Genomic DNA, 20,108 nt, shown 5'->3' on the forward strand with positions numbered 1-20,108 from the left:
GTACAGTGTTCAGGATTTATGTTAATGCTGCATTTAAACCTTCGCTTATTTAAATGTAACCAAAAGTTAAAATGTCCCTCTAAATCTGTAGGTAATGAAATAAAACACAATTTGATTTGAAAAAAAAAAATCTGCACAAGGTCGACTTTCTGGAATTTTCTGGAGCTTTCAGCTGCATCTCATGGCCTTCATCGCCTGCTGAAGTTTCCTCAGTTGGTTATTGAGCAACCTAAAAGCCCCGACACCACAATTAGTGGTGATGAACGCCCCCCGCTGCGTCGCCTTAATCGCCATGTCTCGGCCAAAAAGTTGCACATTAACACACTGCAAAGACTTCAGCTGGCGGCCAACCAGCACGTTTGTTCTGGCATATGCTGAGATGTAGCTTAAAGCTCCAGAAAATAACCAGTAAGTGGAGCTTGGTTAATAGTTAACCTCCAGTCTGAACCTACACAGTGTTTATGTAACCTGTATTCATACATGCTATGAATTATGGGTAGTTATTTACTCACCACCAGCGTAATGTGAGTTAGTAAGAACACCAATAACATGTTGATGGCTTTTTTCACTCAGTGGTTGTGTGTGTTGTTGTGTGTGTCGTTGTTTGTTGCAGCTTTGAACAGTTCTGCATCAACTACTGTAACGAGAAGCTGCAGCAGCTCTTCATCGAGCTCACCCTCAAGTCAGAGCAGGAGGAGTACGAGGCCGAAGGCATCACGGTCAGACACCAGTTTCTTCTCTCCCTCAGCGTCCACACTCTCACCCCCACCTGCCTCCATTGTTTAGTCCAGAATTTAAAGGGACAGTTCACCCTAAAATCAAATCTACACCTTTTTCCCTCTTATCTGTAGACCTGTTTATCAACTAGATTGTTTTGGTGTCGTGTTTAAATCACACCGACTCCGCTCTGCGTTCAGCGTTTGGATTGAACTACATTTCTGTTTCCAGTGGCTGTGTGAAGGATGAATAGCGATGAGGTAATGAATCTAATTGTGGCTAAACAATATCATATGACGATGTTGAAAATAAGAAACGTTTAACTTTGGTTTTGTACCGTATTCCCCCACCGCCCCCCTCACCCGACTCGTCAGTCCGCGCTGACGAGTTTAGAGCCTTGAAACAGATAAATAAAACGTTATGTTGGATAATTTCACAGTAAACACACGTACAGATCTCGGGAGGAAGGTGCCGCATTGCCTGAATATCAACCCTGCACAATTTGCACGAATATACAGTTCAGTCTCTCAGGGAAAGTACTACTGTTCATTCTAAACAGTTTCTTCACATTGTATTGTTTCCTCTACTGTTATAATTCTGTTATTAGGATTCTATATGGAGAATTATACATACATTTATTACTAAAATTACTCCATGCGAGTCTGTTATTGTCACTGTCATTTTTGAATTACTAAAAGCCAAGATGAATTCCTGTATGTCCTTGGCAATAAAGTTCAATATGATTCTGATGCTTATTGAACATCAAATTTTTTTTACATTTGTAACGTAACATTTCTGTCTGTTGTTTTATCAGGAATTTGCTGTCCCGGACACTACCTCCACCTCTTCTGAGTTTGAGCCCCCACACACTAGTGCTGGCAGAGGCAGGGGCAGAGGGGGGAGGGGAGTAGGTGCAGGCAGAGGGAGAGGGAGGGGAAGAAGTAGGACACCAGAGGACTTGAACCCCGAGACCCAGCAGAGGGTTCAGGATCTGCACGAACGCAGAAACGCAGAGATGCAGGCCAGAATACAAGCATTGGACCATAATCAAAGGGATGAGCTCCTACAAATGGTCCTTACAAGACTACCTGGCCTGATGTTTGACATTTTGGACCTGCTGGAGGACCCTGATCGTCAGAGAGTCCCAGGTGGAGGGGACCTACATTGGTGCTCCTGCACAAACTGTAAGGAAATGAACACTGACCTGGAGAGACTCTGCTGTGGGCAAACCCCTGAGAACTGTGTCAGCAACATGGCCCACATGGAGCTATACATACTGGATGAAGGGGTGTTGCGAATGGCAAGGGCTGCCTGGAATGACATCTTTGCAATAGAAGATGAACAAGAGCCTGGAGCGGAGCAAAGACAAAACAGGCATACAGTAGTGATGTGACTTGCTGTGCCGAGGCTTCGAAGCGTGTGTCAAGTAATTCAGGAAGTGTTTCCGCGATGCGCGCGTCGAGGCTTGTGTCGTTTCAGACGAGTGACGTCATTGGTGACGTCCGAAGCCTCGCTGGCCGGCTCTACCATGTGACTGGTTCGGGAAGTGGTTCAGATCTTGGCGCGAGTATTTGACAGCTATATAAACCCCATAGATTTCATTCAAAATTTGTGGTTGTGATAGAGGAGAGCTTTTGATAGTTTGGATAGTTTGGAGAGTTAGGAGAGTAGGACAGCTTGGAGAGTTTGGTAGGATGGAGCCAGCGAGGAAGAGGAGGATTTCCCCTGTTTGGGAACACTTCGATTTGGTCACTCCCAATAAGGTAAGCTAATTCTAACATTACTACAGATGCATTAAGTTTGCTTATCAATAACTGTAGGCCTATTTGTCACTATTTCTTCTTTTATTCAAAGGTGAAGTGTTTGCTATGTTCCAAGGAGTTGGGATATAGTAACAACACCTCATCTATGCTGAGGCATTACCGAGCCCTGCATGAGAACAAGGACAACGGATGTGGACCAAGCTCGGGTGAGCCATTTGAAAATGCAATGATAACATAGCATAAAATAATAGAATTAAATTGTTATGATAATGGTATTATCGACATTGAACATTTTATTGTGTGGTTAATGATACAAGTGTCATTCAATACTAATGTGTCATTTTTCAGGAGACAAGAATGAAATCGATGAGCACTTGGTTAACATGATCCTCCAGGACACTCAGCCCTTCAGCATTGTGGAGGACCAAGGCTTTCAGAAGTTTGTCAAGGCACTGAACCCTAACTATGTTCTCCCCACAAGGAAGGTGTGTATGTAAGCATATGAAGCTTTTTTTTGTTTTGTTTTTTTGTTCCCCCCATAACTGTGTTTTCTTTCCATTAGACTTTGAAAGCCATGGTGGAGGCCAAGTATAAGGAAACAAAGGAGAAGGCCAAAGCCAGCTTGCAGAAGGCATCCGCAGTCAGCCTCACATCTGATATGTGGACCTCCATAAACACGGATGTGTACCTTGCTGTCACCTGCCATTTTGTGGATGGTAGCTCCCTAAATGCAGTTGTTTTGGGGGTACTGCATTTCCCTCAGGCCCATACAGCAGAAAATTTGGCGAGGGTAAAAACTTCCCTCATGGTAAGATAAGATGTACTTTATTAATCCTCAGATGAGGAAATTCAAGTGTAACCAGCAGCATCACCCATTAAGAAAAATTCAATTGTTACAGGTAGAGTGGGGGATCAACGACAAGGTAACATGCCTTGTCACAGATGGTGCAGCAAACATGGGTGCATGTGCCAGGGAGATGCATCTGCGTCACACCATTTGTGTAGCCCATACCATGAATTTGATGGTGAAAAAGGCCCTTGACCACGACCCAGTGGTGTGTGACATCCGGGCCAAATTGCGGAAAATGGTGGGCTATTTCAGGAGCAGCACCACTGCAAAGGTATGTTCCTTGACTTCATTACAGTTTCTTTAATTATGCTGCTTTGTTTGAGCTGCTGCTGCTGCTGCGGCAGTTCAGTTAATTGTTTTTGTTGTTGTTTTTAAAGGAGAGGCTCACACAGGTACAGGAGCAAATGGGGAGGCCAAAACTCAAACTCACACAAGAGGTGGAGACTCGGTGGAACAGCACCTACCACATGTTACAAAGAGTCTTTGAACTAAGAGAACCCGTGGGAGCAGCTTTGGCCAACCTAAGCACCGACATCACCCCACTCTCATCAGAGGAGTATGGCATTATTGCTGGGTGTCTGCGGGTGCTTGCTCCATTTAACGATGCCACTGTGGAGCTCTCCGAGGAGAAGAGGGTTTCTGGCTCCAAGGTGATTCCACTTCTTTCGATGTTGGACCACTCACTGGAAGAAGAAGTGGGAAATGCTCAAACTCCACACAGCACTTCAATTGTGAACCATCTGAGGAGGCAGTTAAGAGAAAGGCTTTATCAGCTACAATCAATGAGCATCATGTCACTGTCCACACTGCTTGACCCTCGGTTCAAAAGCATTGGCTTTTTCAGCCCCAGCAAAGCAGCTGAGGCAGTGAATAGGCTCACAACCGAATGTGCTGCTGTCATTCGAAACAGCAGCTCATCCTCCTCATCATCACCACCACCACCACAACCATCCACATCAGAAGTTTCTCAGCCTGTGACCCAAGGTAATGTGTGTGTGTGTATATATATATATATTTTTTTTGTACTGCACATATATATATAATGACATTTAAATTAACAACTGTAACTTACAGCCTCTGTTTCTGTTTTAGGCAACAAACTGTGGCGTCATCTTGATGACACAGTGATGCAAGCCAGAGGACAAAATGTCACAGCTGATGCCACAGTCGAGGTACAGCGGTACATGATGGAACCAAATATTGGAAGACGAGAAGACCCTCTGGAGTACTGGGACAGACAAAAACACCTGTACCCACACTTGCACAAGCTTGCACTGGCCTTCTTGAGCACCCCTGCATCCTCTGTGCCTTGTGAAAGGGTGTTCTCAAAAGCAGGCGAAATAATTTCTAAAAAAAGAAATCACCTAAGTCCTACAACTGTAGAAAAATTATTTCTCAACAAAAATGAATAAAAGTGTTTCCCCAACCCCAAGTTACAAAAGCACATCCACTGTCCTCACCCCCTATTTTATGATTTCTACTTTCCCTTGTGACCATTGTAATATCAAAAACGTTAAGGTGTAAATCTACAAAATACAATAATACAAATATAATATAGTGTGTAAAAAACACACACTATATTAATATAGGTGCATCATATATGTACTGTTACTATAATGGAGAGTAGATTTATACAATATACTCTCCATTATAGTAACAGTACATATAATGGAGAGTATATTGTATAAATCTACTCTCCATTATAGTAACAGTACATATAATATAATGGAGAGTAGATTTATACAATTCAGTTAAAGTATATATACAAACCACTCATTGTAATAGCTTTTTTTGTCCAGTAGATGGCCTAGTAGAGCAAATGAAGCATCAAGAAGCTTTGCCCTTGACTGAACCAATTGGATGAAAAGCTTCAATGCTTCATGAAGCTTCATCTGCCCATCACTAGCATACAGCCTATCGCCAGTTTGTGCTCTGGCAGCATGGCCGCCTGGGCGTAGGAAATAGGGTAGTAATACCGAGTTGTTGTGTCTGGAAAATAAGGGACACTTTTCCAGACCCAAGGGGACAGTACACCGGTTTCCAGGTCCGCAGACTAATGTAGCATGTCATTGTTTGAGTGTACTGTAAATAGTTTTGACAGTTTGTTATTTTGTTCAGAATTTACCTTTCACTTGTTCACTTGTTTGTGTGTGTTTGAAAATAAATACATTTGTGCAAAACAAGACAAACTTTTATTTATACACCCTCTTTCACAGTTTTCAAAATTCAAGTACTTTGTCACATTCAGCACATTCAAATTGTTATTTTGCCACTTGTCCCTTCACAGTAAAGCAAGTAACGAATAAAACATAGGACCTAGAGAAAAAAGAAAAACATTTCCAGGCACATGCAGTGTTACGCAAGAAATATCATGAAAAAAAAGAGTGGCATAAATGCAATGTGTATTATTGCAATGACGGGATATGTGTATGATTTGAATAAATAAATAGCACAACAACACTGTATTACAGTAGTAGTAAATGAACGACAATGACAGTTGAAAAAAATTACTGTGAATAAAAAACAAAACAAAAGGAGTGTGATGCATGTACATGGATAAATAGAGCAGGATAAAAATAAACTATGACAGTTAAAATAAGAAACACTGAATAATCTGTGTGACAATGTTAGACGTTACTGAGAATAATTACAATGAGTGCAGTAGCAGCAGACAGTGTGGGTGGGGGTCCAGGTAAAGCTGTGATTATGTGTCTGTAGTTAGCCAGTCAGAGTGATATGATGTATGCATGTGCATTTATGTAAACAGACAAGGCAGGATCCTCAGCGTTCACTTTGGGGAACACCTTCACCACGTTTCACATGCGTCCTAACTAGCTCAGCTGTTGGGGGCGGCTGTACTGAAGCCAGAACCCCTAAATTCCGGGGGTCATCTGGCCTAAGGGTCTGTTTCTTGGGAAGGCCACCTCCACTTTGCAGCCTCTTCCTAAGAATGCCTCTCTGCAGGTCTGGAACGTAGGAGTAATCCTTCTTTTCCTTCACTGTGTAGACACTCCAGGATTTGGACTTCTTATTGTAGTATCGCCTGTAACTGAAAGGAAGCACAAATACTGCAACACTCTTGTTTTACAACTATCAGGCAAACACTATGAGATTCCATTCAGGAGTTGTCCTTAGATATGCTAACAACTTACATCTTGTGTCCATCTTGGTTTCGTGCTGGGGCGCGGCCATTGTGACAGCTGTAGTCTATCGCAGCAAGCAGAGTCCGCGTGCGATACACTGCTGGAGTGTAGGAGAACCGCTTCCCTGCATACATGAGTATGTGATTCTGGAAGTTTTCCAGATCCGATGTCGTCCTGTAGAGTATGAGAACAAACATATACAAATCATTGTATACAGACCAGAGTACAATTTATTAGATAGATATTGACATTTGATATAAAAGCAAAAGTTATACCAGCTTTAGCATTTTCATTATAATGTTTTTAGTCAAACACACTGACATTAGTGTTGATAAAAGGAAAAGTGCATACCTGAAGTTGATGAACTTCCTCACATTCTTCAACCATCGACCTGAACTTGCAAAGACAATCCCTGATCATGGGCCTTCTGATGTTGATGTTGAAAAACGGATAAAAAGAAATCCTTCCTCAATGTTCCTCACTGCTGTGGATGAAAGAGAAATTGAAGATACTGTGAAAAAATGTAAGAATAAAAGGTCTGCAGACTATAATGATATTGATATGACGGTGATCAAGAAGGTCATTGGGGGAATTTCAAAACCATTCACACATATCTGTAACTTATCATTTCAAACCGGTACATTTCCAAACAAAATGAAAATAGCCAAAGTCATACCTGTGTACAAATCTGGCAGCAGTCACCACTTCACAAACTACAGACCTGTTTCGCTACTCCCTCAACTTTCCAAAATACTCGAAAAACTCTTCAATGATCGTGTGGAAAAATTCATAGACAAGCATAACTTACTCAGTGACAGTCAATATGGATTCAGGGCAAATAGATCTACATCACTAGCATTAACTGATTCAATAGAGGACATCACAAACTCCATAGACAATAAACAGTATGCAGTTGGGTTATTCATAGATTTAAAAAAAGCATTTGACACCATACACCATGGCATATTAATCAAAAAGTTGGAAAGGTACGGCATCAGGGGGGTTGTGCTAAACTGGCTTAAAAGTTATTTGTCTAGCAGGCAGCAGTTTGTGAAGGTGGGTGATTGTTGCTCCTCATGTTTGGACATTACCTGTGGTGTCCCCCAGGGGTCAGTTTTGGGCCCTAAATTGTTTATTCTATATATTAATGATTTATGCAGTGTGTCTGAAACACTTAAACTTGTTTTATTTGCTGATGACACAAACATTTTTTGTTCCGGAGATGATGTTTGTCAGTTACAAAAACATATTACTTCAGAAATGTGCAAATTAAAAACATGGTTTGATAAAAACAAGCTATCATTAAACTTAACCAAAACAAAATGCATGTTATTGGGGAACTTGGGAAAAGGTACCCAAATAAATATTGTGGTAGATGGGATTAAGATTGAGCAAGTTTCTGTATATAAGTTTCTTGGTGTTACAATAGATGAAAAACTCAGCTGGAAATCACACATCAAACATATCCACTCCAAAATATCAAGAAGCATTGCAGTATTAAACAAAGCAAAACAGGTTTTAGATCACAAATCACTCCACATTCTGTACTGTTCACTGGTTTTACCATATCTAAGTTACTGTGCAGAGGTCTGGGGCAGCACTTACAAAACTACACTACAGCCATTAATCATTCTTCAAAAAAGAGCAATACGCTGCATTCACAAAGCTGGATATCAGGATCATACAAACCCATTATTCTTACAGGCACATATATTAAAACTGGAAGACCTGATCAATTATCAAATAGCACAAATAATGTTTAGGGCAAAAAATCATTTACTAGCAGCAAATATTCAAAACATGTTTACACAAAAAGAGGGAATTTATAATTTAAGAGGGCTATTCAATTTTAAAACCCCAAGTTTTTGTACTACCAGGAAAAGTTTTTGTATTTCTGTTTGGGGAGTAAAGTTATGGAACAGTCTTGATGGGGAGCTCGAGAAATGTCCAAACATGAAGCAATTTAAAAAAAGATATAAAGAAATGATTTTCAAAGGGTACAGTCACGACAATCCTTAGCAGTATATTTGTATATTGTTTGCCTTATTTATTTATGGTGCTAGTTATTTTCTTAGATTACCTCACATTTCTTTTGTAAAATTGTATTTTAGTATATGTTGACTGTGAATTTATGTTTTTGAAATATTTTGTAAAACTTTGTTAATTGAAGGGAAAAGTTTATGTTGTTAATTATTGTAATGGGAAGGTATTTAATTAACAAAAAATGGATTTATGGATAGGGGGTGGGATTAAATAAGTATGTACTTCCTCCCACTCCTTTTCGGAAATGTAAACCGAATTGCGAAATTGTGTTGAGAATCTTTTGTTTGCATTTTTTTCTGATGACATTTCTGTTTACACGTTCGAAATAAATAAGAAATCAAATCAAATCAAATCACTTGTCGACGACGATGGCTACAAGAGCCTGGTGAGCTGCTGAACCTGTAATCACACATCTAATTGTGAGATGGATAAAATTGCATGCAAAGCAACATAAACACCCCCTGAAAATAGATTAGAATTACCTTGTTTTATCCATGGTTTTTCCTGGGTATCATCACCCAGTGGCTCATGCTCACAAGATCTCACCTGGCCTCTAATACACCAACTTCTTCTGCCCCAGCGCCTTCTTCCAGCATTTGGACCCCCTCTATCGGTTCTCCCCTGAGTCAAAACAGAAAATAGGACATGTTGAAAAATACTAAACGCTGCCCAAAACAAACAAATGCAGGCCCTGGGAAACACAAAGTACCTAACATGGTCCGACTCTTCTGTAAAGCTGGAAACTATAGGCTGTAGCGGTTGGAGGTGTTGCTTGTGGGGAGTAGAAGTTACTTGCTTCTTTTGATAGCTGTAGAGAAATAACATGTAAGAAATTTATATGGATCAAGAGTAATGCAAGAGAAACACAAAAGTATACACACTGGAAATAAAGGCACCATATAAACATCACACAATGTAATAAAATGCATCTTCTATGTTATACTAGAGAATTATAAGATAAGAATAACAATAATTAGCAATACAACATCAAATATAAAAAGACAATAACATGAAAAAAATAAATATGGAACAACAGCGTACACAACACAATGTCCAATAGACACACATAACAGTAACAAAAATATCTTGTTATCAGACTGACTTGAAGATGTCAAGTTTACTGGCTAACTGAGATTGTAACCTTCAAAGTTAGGTGCTTGGTGCTACTGAAGTGAGCTACACACAGACCCTTCAGGACTGACTAAATAAACGTTACATGTAGAATTTTAAACATGCAACAACCCCTGTAATTTTAGCTACACTCAGCGCAAGGTGCTATTGATAAGCAGGACTATGAAAAGTCATGACTCAATGCACACTGCACACACGGGTTTTGTTTTACTGATTATTTAGAGCAAGCAATGCGGTTTGACTTCTTTTGCAATCACTGTAGTCAACTCAACAAAAACACGACAAGAATCACGTTTTCTCTGAAACTATTACATAACAATCATCAGAAACTGCTGTCACGTACATACAAACTGACACGATAATACCACAATGATTCAGTGTGACTGATCTTTCCACAGTAGGAACCTACATATTTTCAGTCAGTCATCGCATTGTTTTTTCTTTAAACAGTACTTTTGAGTTTGTTGCTTTTTCTTTTTTTTTGTCTCCTCAGACAAAACTTTTCGTTTCTTTGGTTGTTTTGCAGCTTCTGCCATGATAGCAGTAATTGCGCGTAGGCGTTCGCATCGACTTCCGTCTTTGTAACGAATGGGGAAAGGGGGAAGTGACGTATGCCGTAAAGCAGTCAGCACATTTGTAGTTTTTTGTGTGGCAGGGTTACAGCCACCCTCCTCGAAGTTGCTTAGTGCCAGTGAAAGCGATACAGACCCCTCAGGCCATGACAGAGGTGTCTTTCAACTAGTTGTAAGTCGATGTATCATCACAAAAGTTATGAAAATATTTTATGAAGGTTGAAAAGTTACTTAGTGCTGGTTTAACTTGATTGGATTATTTTAATCTCATGCCACGTTCTATTTCTACTCCACCAAACTTCAGAAGGAAATATTGTACTTTTTACTTCACTGCAATTATTTAATAACTTTAGCTACTAGTGACATTAGTGATTTCTAATAATATTAATTTTGATTATCATTTAACTCATTTTTCATGCAACACGTTTGGTTCCAGCTTCATAAATATGAGCACTTATTGCTTTTCCTTTTAATTAGTTCAGTTTTTTTTTTTTTTTAATTAAATTGATTACAGTTTTTCTAATACCTCAGTGCATTTCCCTGATTGTACTCACATACTTTACTAAAGTAACATTTTCAATGCAGAGCTTTCACCAGTAACAGAGTATTTTAAGTGTGGTATTAGTTCTTTTACTTACGACAAGGATCGTAATACGTCCTCCCCCACTGGAAGAGAGTTATGGATTAAACCTTATATTTTGTTTTGGTATATTCACTATTATATTTTACTTTTATATTGCAAATAAAATTTCTTCTTTTATATTTTGGAGACTGGGCAAAATATTTTGAGGACTGCAGGATATCATAATTTAGTATAAAAATATTCCATTAATATTATGACCATATTACTATAGATTATTTGAAATCTGATTAATATGTCACATTTCTTTTCAAATATTATCTATATATATATATATATATATATATATATATATACAGATACTATAATTCTAAAACGTTAATGTCGTTGTTTTTCACACCTGACACGGTTGCACCCCACTTTTGGACCATGATCAGCCAGTTGGGAACCACTGTCATAGACTGCATTTAAAAACTGTGCAACATGTTTCCACTTCCTCCCACTGAACAAAAATGAGGCAAAAATATCCTGGATACAGCTGCTGCCGTCTTGTGCTATTGACGTCGTTTAGAGCCAGAGTCTGTGCAGTCCATGGTGTCGACATCCGGCCCAAACGCCCATTCGACCAATCTCGAGCGCACAGATTAGCACACACAGCTGTCAATCATGACGTCAAACCTCTTTTTATAGCATCGAATAACTAATGAAAACCAAACTATCAGATGAACAAATGAACAGCAGCGTGATGAGAAGTACCTACAAACAAAAAAAGGGTTTGTAGTTTGGCTCATGTCCTGTCTGCTTACATGGAGGGGAAGGGGTTTATGATCTATACTGCAGCCCGCCACCAGGGGGCAACAGAGATGTTTGGCTTCATTTTTGGGCAGCTGTCATTAGTCTATAGCAGATAAACCTGCTACAGTGGCTACTCACATATCCTGTATGTATTAATAACTCCACGTACTGTGTGTGTGACTAGAAACAGATTTTTGTTTCTGCAGCAGAGCTTTAGTGAAAACACTCTGTCTGTGTCTTTAGGCGTCAGACCATCTGCGTAAGCTGTGCATGCAGAACATGGTGTGGAGCTACTGCAAGAAGATCAGTCCTGAGTGGAAACACCAGGTGAGTGTTGTCCCATTGTTCCGTCACCTGTCAACACACACTCTCTGTACGCTGGCTGTCTCTTGTTTGCTTCACTGACATCTAACCTGTTTGAGCAGATGGAGCAGAAGATGATCGCCAGCGAGATCTTCAAGGACAAGAAGGACAACTACCCACAGAGCGTGCCCAAACTGTTCGTCAGCACCAGACTCAGTAAGACTTTTTTCCCTCTGCAACAAATGAGTTGTGAAACTTGTCCCGGCTTCATGTTGCTCACTGTGTGAAAGATTACAGCAGCGTGTCTCCTCTCGTTCAGATGGCGAGGACATCAACCCCAAAGTGGTGCAGGCTCTGGGCACTGAGAAGATGAAGGTTAGTGGAGCAGCGTCACAACACAAAGAGTGTTTTAAAAGCCGTGTGTGAGCGTGTGTGTTCATGGACTGTTCTGACCGTCATCCTTGTGCTCCCAGTACGCAGTGCCAGTCACCAAGTACGACAGGAAAGGCTACAAGGCTCGGCCCCGCCAGCTGCTGCTCACCGGCAACAGCGCCGTCATCGTAGAGGAGGGAAAACTCAAACAGCGCATCGACTACGGCGCTCTGAAAGGTCAGAGGTCAACAGCTGGTCATCATCTGCGAAGGGGGGGTGTGTCTGTTTAATGTGGACGGTGTTGGTGCTCATTAAAACTGTCTGTCGTCTGCAGGTATCTCCGTCAGCTCCCTCAGCGACGGCCTGTTTGTTCTGCACGTGCCCAGTGACGACAACAAACAGAAGGTGAGACCAAAGACATGTTATAAACGTCATACATGAACCAGATCTCATGTCGCTCTGTGGTTTGTTCTGCTGAGAGCACGCAGCAGGTCTTTGCCGTGACGCCCGGCGCTTGTGCCTTTCTCTTTGACTAATTTATTCATGAGTTGAGCTGAATATTGATGTATGAAAACCATGACACTCAGTGCGAGAATGAGTCGAGTTAAGTGTAGATAGAAATCCTCTGACTGAATATTGTTCCAGCAGCAGCTGCCTGTACTGCAGCCTTGACTTTCTCTTTCTCCTGTTCATAGTCTTTATGCTAAGCTAAGCTAATCGTGTCCTGACTGTAGTTTCGTATTTTTCATACAGATATGAAAGTCGTGTTAATTTCTAATATAACTCTCAGCAAAGAAAGGTGCATTCGTGCACTTCCCCAAAACGTTGAACTGTTCCTTTATTGCCAGGAACTATAACCATCTGGAGACTTTTCAGGGTAGGAAACTTCTGAAATAGCACCTCAATTGTGATTCAACTTAAACGGTCAAATATTTCTGCATCCTTATAAAACATCACACCAGTTCAGGTTCAGGCCTCCCGTACATCAGTTCTACAGATGATGTTTCTGTAACTCTGACCAAAGACTGATCCTGAAAAAGTTGTGTCATTGAAAACCTTCGAGAGGAGCTCCAAAATGTTTCCAAGTTTTTTTCTTCTTGTTTCTTTTTCCCGGCTCAATGACACAACTCTTTCCCTGCATGGCTCTGGGTGGCGAGGCGGGTGCACTGCGCCCAGACAGGACTGTGCTACTGCACCTCACATAAACTAGCCAAAGACCCTGTTGATTTCTAGCGATTCTGTTTGTATGATTTATGATGTTATTATGAATGTTATGTTGTTTTGTCAGGAGGGACGTCCGTGTGTACAGCCTGTGTTCTGTGTTATAAATGAGCGATTCAAGCCAAGTCAGGTTTGATGATGTGAAACATTTGGGGAGAAAAAGCTTCTAGTATTTGTTTGTTCACGTGCCTTGTTGGAGAGCAATACAGCAGATTCATGTGGAGTTATTAGAGAAATGCCTCCTTTGCCAGAGTCCTCGGCGGACGGCGGTCGTCGGGCCGTTTCTAAAAGTTTCCCAGCAGCACCCAAAGGTCTCCTCCCTCTGTGTGTATAAGCTTTACTCAAACCTGGGGGGTATTCCAGAAAGCGGGTTATGTGAAAACTCAGAGTAAGTTAACCCTGAGATGAGGGAAACTCTGAGTTATCCGTTCTAGAAAGAGAGGTAACTGAAACTCTGAGTCAGTCACCATGGTAACAGACTCTGTGAACATAACCTGCTCGCTGACAATAAACCCTGAGTTTCTCTGTCTCCTCCCTCTTACACGCTGTTTCATTTCCTCATTCATTCAGTCCGTGTCAAAGCTTGTATCAAAGCGCGTTAATTAGCGGAGATTTACCGTCCGTCACAGTCTAAATCCTGCTGCATATTAGTTTGTTACTCAGGACTGTCTGAAGTTACTGAATTTATGCAAATCAATCATTTCTTTGGACATCGGTTTTTGTCTTTACATTCAAATATTACACAGCGAGAATTCATCCTCAGCTCAGAATCAAACCTTGTTATTTTTTTTATAACACTGTGCACAAGGATCAGACTGTCAGTCTGTTAGAGCAGTTTCCAAATGTTTATTGCACATAATGTGTAGGTCTAATTATTTAAATTTTAAAAATCGGTATAGACACGTAGTATCAGTGACTAATGATCTCTATCACTGATGTCATTGGTCGCACTGATGGAACATAATTCCTAAAGCCTAATATTGGGGATTATATGTTCATATTTCTGAGTGAGCAATGGTGCAGCATCTCACTGTCTTTACATTTACTACATTTGTAGCTGAAATAAAGTCACTGAATGCTGTTGAGTCAAGATACAAATAGATGTGCAACATTTTAAAATCTACTGTATTTTAACCTCAACGCCTTTTCAAGTACAAATCACCAAACATATTATTACTGGGTCAGACTGTGAGTTTACAGTCATGTCTTTATGTCTCTGATCTATAGCCTAGCCTATATGTTTTAGATCTTCCTATTTTTCAGTTGCTGCTTCCTGTGTTTTTCCCCATCAGATTAAATCTGAACAAATATATTATTGTGTATAATTAATATAATGTAGCCTAATGTATCTACAGCCTGATACACAGTCAGATTCCATCACTTTATCTTCATTAAGAATTATGTAAGTCTGATAAATGATGAATAAACGGACAACTCTGAATAAAACTTTTTTATTAACTTTATGGTTAACTTATTGACACTTTCCTCGCTCTGACTCAGGCTCTTCTTTTAAAGATAAACGTGCACCGTCTGCTGCACATGCATTAATATCTCTACATCCACTGAATTAAAATGGAGGCGCTGTCTTTTATTTACCTGTTGCCATGGTGAATCGTGGAGTCGGAGCTCCATTGATGATGGCTTTTTATTGTCGGTTTAACTCAGAGTGAACATACTCAGCATTGACTGAACTAACTCAGATCAGCTGTTCTGGAACCGGTAACTCAGAGTTTCCCATCTCAGGGTAAATCAACTCAGAGTTCAGGGTTAGACTCAGAGTTTGTTGAACCTCCTACCTGGAATACTCCTCTGATCCTTAGTTTGTCCTTTGATTTACAGATGCACTCCTGTTATCAGTCCTGACTTACTGTATGCACCCAACCAATGTATAATTATACCAAACACACTAAAAGATAAGATACTAAAGATTTAAAAATAAATTTGAAAAGTAAATATAAACTGATGAATTGCTGTTTGTGGTTTGTTTTGTTATGTTTGTGCGTGTGAACTGGTGTCTGGTCAAACCTTTGTATTCTGTGTTTCAGTGTTAAAGGAATAATTCACCCCAAAAAATGGTTGTCCGTATATCGGTTACTCAAATGTATCGATTACAAACGATTTTTCTGGTGTGCCAAATTCAAAAACTGAGAAAATTCTTGATAACACTACATGTAATATTTATCTTTAACGGGATTTTGTCCCATCCGTCCATCCATTTCTATCTGCTAATCTGGGGCCAGGTCACGGGGGCAGCAGGCCGAGCAAAGCACCCCAGACGTCCCTCTCCCCAGCAACGCTTCCCAGCTCCTCCTGGAGGACCCCAAGGTGTTCCCAGGCCAGACGAGATATATAACCCCTCAAACATGTTCTGGGTCTGCCCCGGTGCCTCCTACCAGTGGGACGTGCCTGGAACACCTCTAACAGGAGGCGCCTGGGAGGATCCTGATCTGATGCCCGAACCACCTCAACTGACCCCTTTCAACACAAAGGAGCAGCGGCTCTACTCCGAGCTCCTCACCCTATCTCTAAGGCTGAGCCCAGACACCCCACAGAGGAAACTCATTTTGGTTGCTTGTATCTGCGATCTCATTCTTTCAGTCACTACCCAGAGCTCATGACCGCAGGTGAGGGTTGGGACGTAGATGGACCAGTAAATCGAAAGCTTTGTCTTTGCCACCACGACGGTCCGGCGCTGCTCCAAACCGCCGATCCATCTCACACTCCATTCTACCCTCACTCATGAACAAGGCCCTGAGAAACTTGAACTCCCTCGCTTGTCTGTCCGTATTGTTTTTAAATGGTTTAGCTCCATCTTTTGTTGCTGACATGCTCATCATGTTCACACCAGAGAGATCCCTTAGGTCAGGGGTGTCAAACGTACGACCCGGCCTCGTCACATATCGTGTTTGGTCATGGACTTTCCACATCCACATACGTCATAAAAAGGTACCCTGGGTGTGTTGGTTGTTGACGTTCCTGAACACATTTTTATACGTGATGTGATTTTTGCTATAATACAATATGTTCTGACCTGTTTTACATTCTGTATTTTACTGTTGCTTTTAATTTTTCCAGGATGCCTTTTTATAGCCGGTGAAGGGACTGCCGATGAAAACGAGCCTTTCATCTAGTTTGGGTGGATTTACATGTGTTAACATGTTGGTTAATGCACACTGTCCCTTTTCGTAAATAAAAAGATAAAATAAAAAATAGATGTAAGTCATAGGGGACTGAGTTATACAACAAAAACTACAAAATTTTATCAAAAGATCTGTTCACATACTCTCACACAACCCAAGCAATACAATGCAAGTCTTATTTATCCAGTCGTATGCTCAGTATAGACATATATAGTTCCCAAGGTCATGGAAAACCTGGAAAAGCCATGGAATTCCACAATTAAATTTTTGCCTAGATTCATCTGGTCATGCAAATTGGATTGGTCAAATTCAGACACCAAAATTCAACATACAAACTTCTTGAGTTTCCTGGTGACGAACGATAATCAGCCAAGTCCGAATGAAATCAGACCTCTGTGCTATCAGGTGTTTGCTTGAAGATTTTGTTGACTTGATGTTCAACTGGTATTTCACCGACCCACTTTATGACTTGACCTGAAGCACTTGATCACAACTTGACTTACTTACTGATAGGGTTCCCACGATACCTCCCCGTCATTGAAATATCTGGAGGCTGCAAGTTACCGAACAACGGTGTGAAAACAGCTTAAGGCGCCAGAGTGGATTGAAAAGCATCAAAAATAGAGCTAGTTTAAAAATAAAATGTGCCGGGGAGGATCCTCTGACAAAGGTCCGGGCTGAGCCCCAAATGTGTACATGTGCTTCTAGAAATCCATCTTGTTTAATTTCAGTGGTGTGAGAAACTTGTGGAAGCTACTTTTCTGTCTGTGATTGATTACAGTGACCTTTTGTGTACGCATGCAATCTCCTCTATTTTACAAAGCCTTGATTCAGTTTACCGTCTCTCTGCTTTATTACAAACACAAAGTCACTGACTCATCACTGCACTCTTTATTATCTGATGGGATGGACGTCATTGACCACTCACAGACAGCACTGCTATATTTTTATCTATAAAGCAATACTGAGCAAACTTCCAGTCGACCTCTGCCCCCGTCTGTGCGTCAGCTCTGGTAGCTTCCTGCTACACTTCTTCAACTGGTTGCTTTTTAACGTACTCCAGGTTTTAACAGATCTACTTTTCTTCTTGTGCAATTTGTTCCCATATCATGCAGCAGTTGGGATGAGGGTCAGCACCTCCAAATCTGAGGCCATAGTTCGCTGTTTGGAAACTGGTGGATTGCCCCGTCCAGGGGGAGAGTCACTGCTCCAAGAGAAGGAGTTCAAGTATCTCCGGGTCTTATTCATGAGTGACGATATAATGGAGTGTGAGGGCTCAGCCTTAGAGATAGGGTGAGGAACATGGACATCGGCTCCATCATGTCGAAAGACGTCAGTTGAGGTGGTTCGGGCATCTGATCAGGATGCCTCCTGTTAGAGATGTTTCCGGCACGTCCCACCGATAGGAGGGACCCAGACCCAGAACATGCTGAAGGGATTATATATCTTGTCTGGCATGGGAACGCCTTGAGGTCCCCCAGGAGGAGCTGGAAAGGGTTGTTGGGGAGAGGGACGTCTGGGGTACTTTGCTTGGCCTGCTGCCCCTGTGACCTGGCCTCGGATAAATGGATGAAAATGGATGGACGGAATATCATGATCATCTATTTTCTCAATCATGTGTAATACCATCTGTAGTTGTTATATCATTAGGGTCCAGGCAGCTAAACTATTGTAATCTAGGTATTCTTCTTCTTCTTCTTCTTCTTCTTCTATCATACTTCCCATGGGTGAAAATTCACCAAACTTTGCACAAAGGTCCAGTCTCATGCCAGATATCCTCAGCTGTAAACTCAAGCCAATAGTCCTGATGGTGGCGCTACAGCAACCGTCTAAAGTTCAAAACTTTGAAAATTCATAACAAATCAACCATACGTGCTACAACTTCACAACTTCCATCAAACTGTAGCCCCAATACTGAAGAAACTGTTGTACATTTAAACCTATTAAAAATTCTGAAGTTCATCACTCTGTTTTTTTTTTCAAAAACTGTAAAACCTCTTAAACCTATCTCCTCCCACAATTTTTGCTCAATTGACACCAAACTTGCTACAGAGCACCTTCAGACTGTCCTACACAAACTATGTTTCTCAGATTTTTGATTTATCAAAAATTGAGCCTACAGTGCATCAAAATGTTTGACTGTAAACGGTACTGTAAACATATACATGCAAATTCTTGCTAAATAAATCTTCAATGTTCATGAAAAAATGACAAAATTCATTCATGGTAGATGATGTGTGGCAAATTTCAGAATTTTATCTCAAAAACTGAATTTTTGACAGCATTTTGAATTTTGCTCTAATGTGAACAATTGGAGTCAGTGTAAAAATGGCAATTGTAAACATTAGTTTTTCACTTATGAAGCAAATCAGTCATTGTTACAAACAAATTACCAACATCTCCATGCTGTCTAGATGCAATATGTGTATTTTCAGATTTTTGTCTTAATAACAGAATTTTTTACAGTGGTTTCAAATCTGCTTTTCCATGCATGGACGGCTGCTAAACCTGCACGTCTGGCTTAGTCAATTTGTGAAGCTACGCATGAATTGTCACTGACTAATTAGCTCAGTGAGCTAGAAATTGATTCTTAGTCTCAGAGGTTGTGAGTTCAAGCCTCAGCTGATGCAAAAGGCAGATTGTGTTGCTAAATTCCTAAATGTCTTCCAATTCTTCTGCTTGTTGCTCAGAATTGCGCAGCAGCTATAATTCAATATGACATTATCAGACACAGTCTTTTTCCACCATTTTAGTTCCTTCTCAGTAACTCATGTACTGATCTTACTCCTGTTGTTCTTCTATTAGACACTGGTTTTCATGTTGCTCCTTGAAAACACTTATAACTTGTATATTTGTGCAGATATTTAACACTCTATTGTTCTAAAACTGGACCCAGTGAATGACCCTGATTCAGGAACCCACTGGCTGTTGTTTAATTTGTGTTATGAAGCATTCTCTGGCACAAGATTTTCCTTTGGGATACATGTGATATTAAGTTGAGTTGAAAGCAGCCACTAGGTGTCGCCCTCTGTGTGAATATCTCTCCCGGTGTTTTTTGTTTTCAGCTCCCGTTTCCTCCGGACTGTGTGAACCCCCTCTCTACTGTATTTCTAGGAATTGCACTTTTGGCATCAAGTAAACAGTGAGTCACCTCTCACAGGCTGATGGAGGCTGTATGAGCTGCTTATAGGAGCACTGTGAACATCTGTGTGCAGAAAACAAGGGGTGGGGATGCAGTGGGGAGCAGCTCATGTTGAAGTTAGAGCAAACAGGTAGGACTCAGAGCCGAGCTGAGGGTGGAAACATGTCAGCACATATTTGTGTTCAGCTTTGTCCTTGTTCTCAGCTCTTGTGTCAAATCCCTTGTTTGTGTGCACGTACTTGGACATTAAAGCTGGTTCCTGCACCCAGAATGGGTTTTACAAGCCTGGATGACCTTTTTTAATTATTTCTAACATTCATAATCCTCCTCGCGCCA

The 20,108-nt window shown here is 40.9% G+C and overlaps 1 protein-coding gene, 1 long non-coding RNA gene and 1 pseudogene across 4 annotated transcripts in view; 2 read left to right on the forward strand and 1 right to left on the reverse strand.

Annotated features, from left to right (window-relative positions):
* Nucleotides 1–13,832, forward strand: part of LOC144462799 (unconventional myosin-Ic-like) — a 38,905-nt pseudogene extending 25,073 nt beyond the window's left edge. Inside the window, exons 9-19 of the transcript XR_013491019.1 lie at nt 614–847; nt 962–977; nt 1,532–2,017; nt 2,572–2,686; nt 2,829–2,965; nt 3,043–3,120; nt 11,838–11,921; nt 12,020–12,113; nt 12,217–12,272; nt 12,371–12,506; nt 12,604–13,832. The product of XR_013491019.1 is annotated as an unconventional myosin-Ic-like (transcript). The remainder of the gene's footprint in view (nt 1–613; nt 848–961; nt 978–1,531; nt 2,018–2,571; nt 2,687–2,828; nt 2,966–3,042; nt 3,121–11,837; nt 11,922–12,019; nt 12,114–12,216; nt 12,273–12,370; nt 12,507–12,603) is intronic.
* Nucleotides 2,844–4,909, forward strand: LOC117262522 (E3 SUMO-protein ligase ZBED1-like). Of its 2 annotated transcripts, XM_078167350.1 has the most exons (4): nt 2,844–2,965; nt 3,043–3,601; nt 3,708–4,314; nt 4,423–4,909. In XM_078167350.1, exons 2-4 carry the CDS (start codon nt 3,299–3,301, stop codon nt 4,740–4,742), a joined length of 1,230 nt encoding a protein of 409 aa, XP_078023476.1. In that variant the 5' UTR covers nt 2,844–2,965; nt 3,043–3,298; the 3' UTR covers nt 4,743–4,909. The 2 variants fall into 2 exon arrangements, with proteins under 2 accessions (XP_078023476.1, XP_078023477.1); XM_078167351.1 differs by having other exon boundaries at nt 2,844–3,601.
* Nucleotides 5,542–9,344, reverse strand: LOC144462769 (uncharacterized). The gene is made up of 5 exons (XR_013490990.1): nt 9,226–9,344; nt 8,999–9,137; nt 6,825–6,957; nt 6,483–6,647; nt 5,542–6,379 (listed from the first exon to the last, which is right to left on the reverse strand). It is a non-coding gene; the product is annotated as an uncharacterized LOC144462769 (long non-coding RNA).
* Nucleotides 13,833–20,108: the final 6,276 nt, after the last annotated feature.

The sequence above is a fragment of the Epinephelus lanceolatus genome, chromosome 4 (genome assembly GCF_041903045.1).
Source record: "Epinephelus lanceolatus isolate andai-2023 chromosome 4, ASM4190304v1, whole genome shotgun sequence".
Taxonomy (NCBI): Eukaryota; Metazoa; Chordata; class Actinopteri; order Perciformes; family Serranidae; genus Epinephelus; species Epinephelus lanceolatus.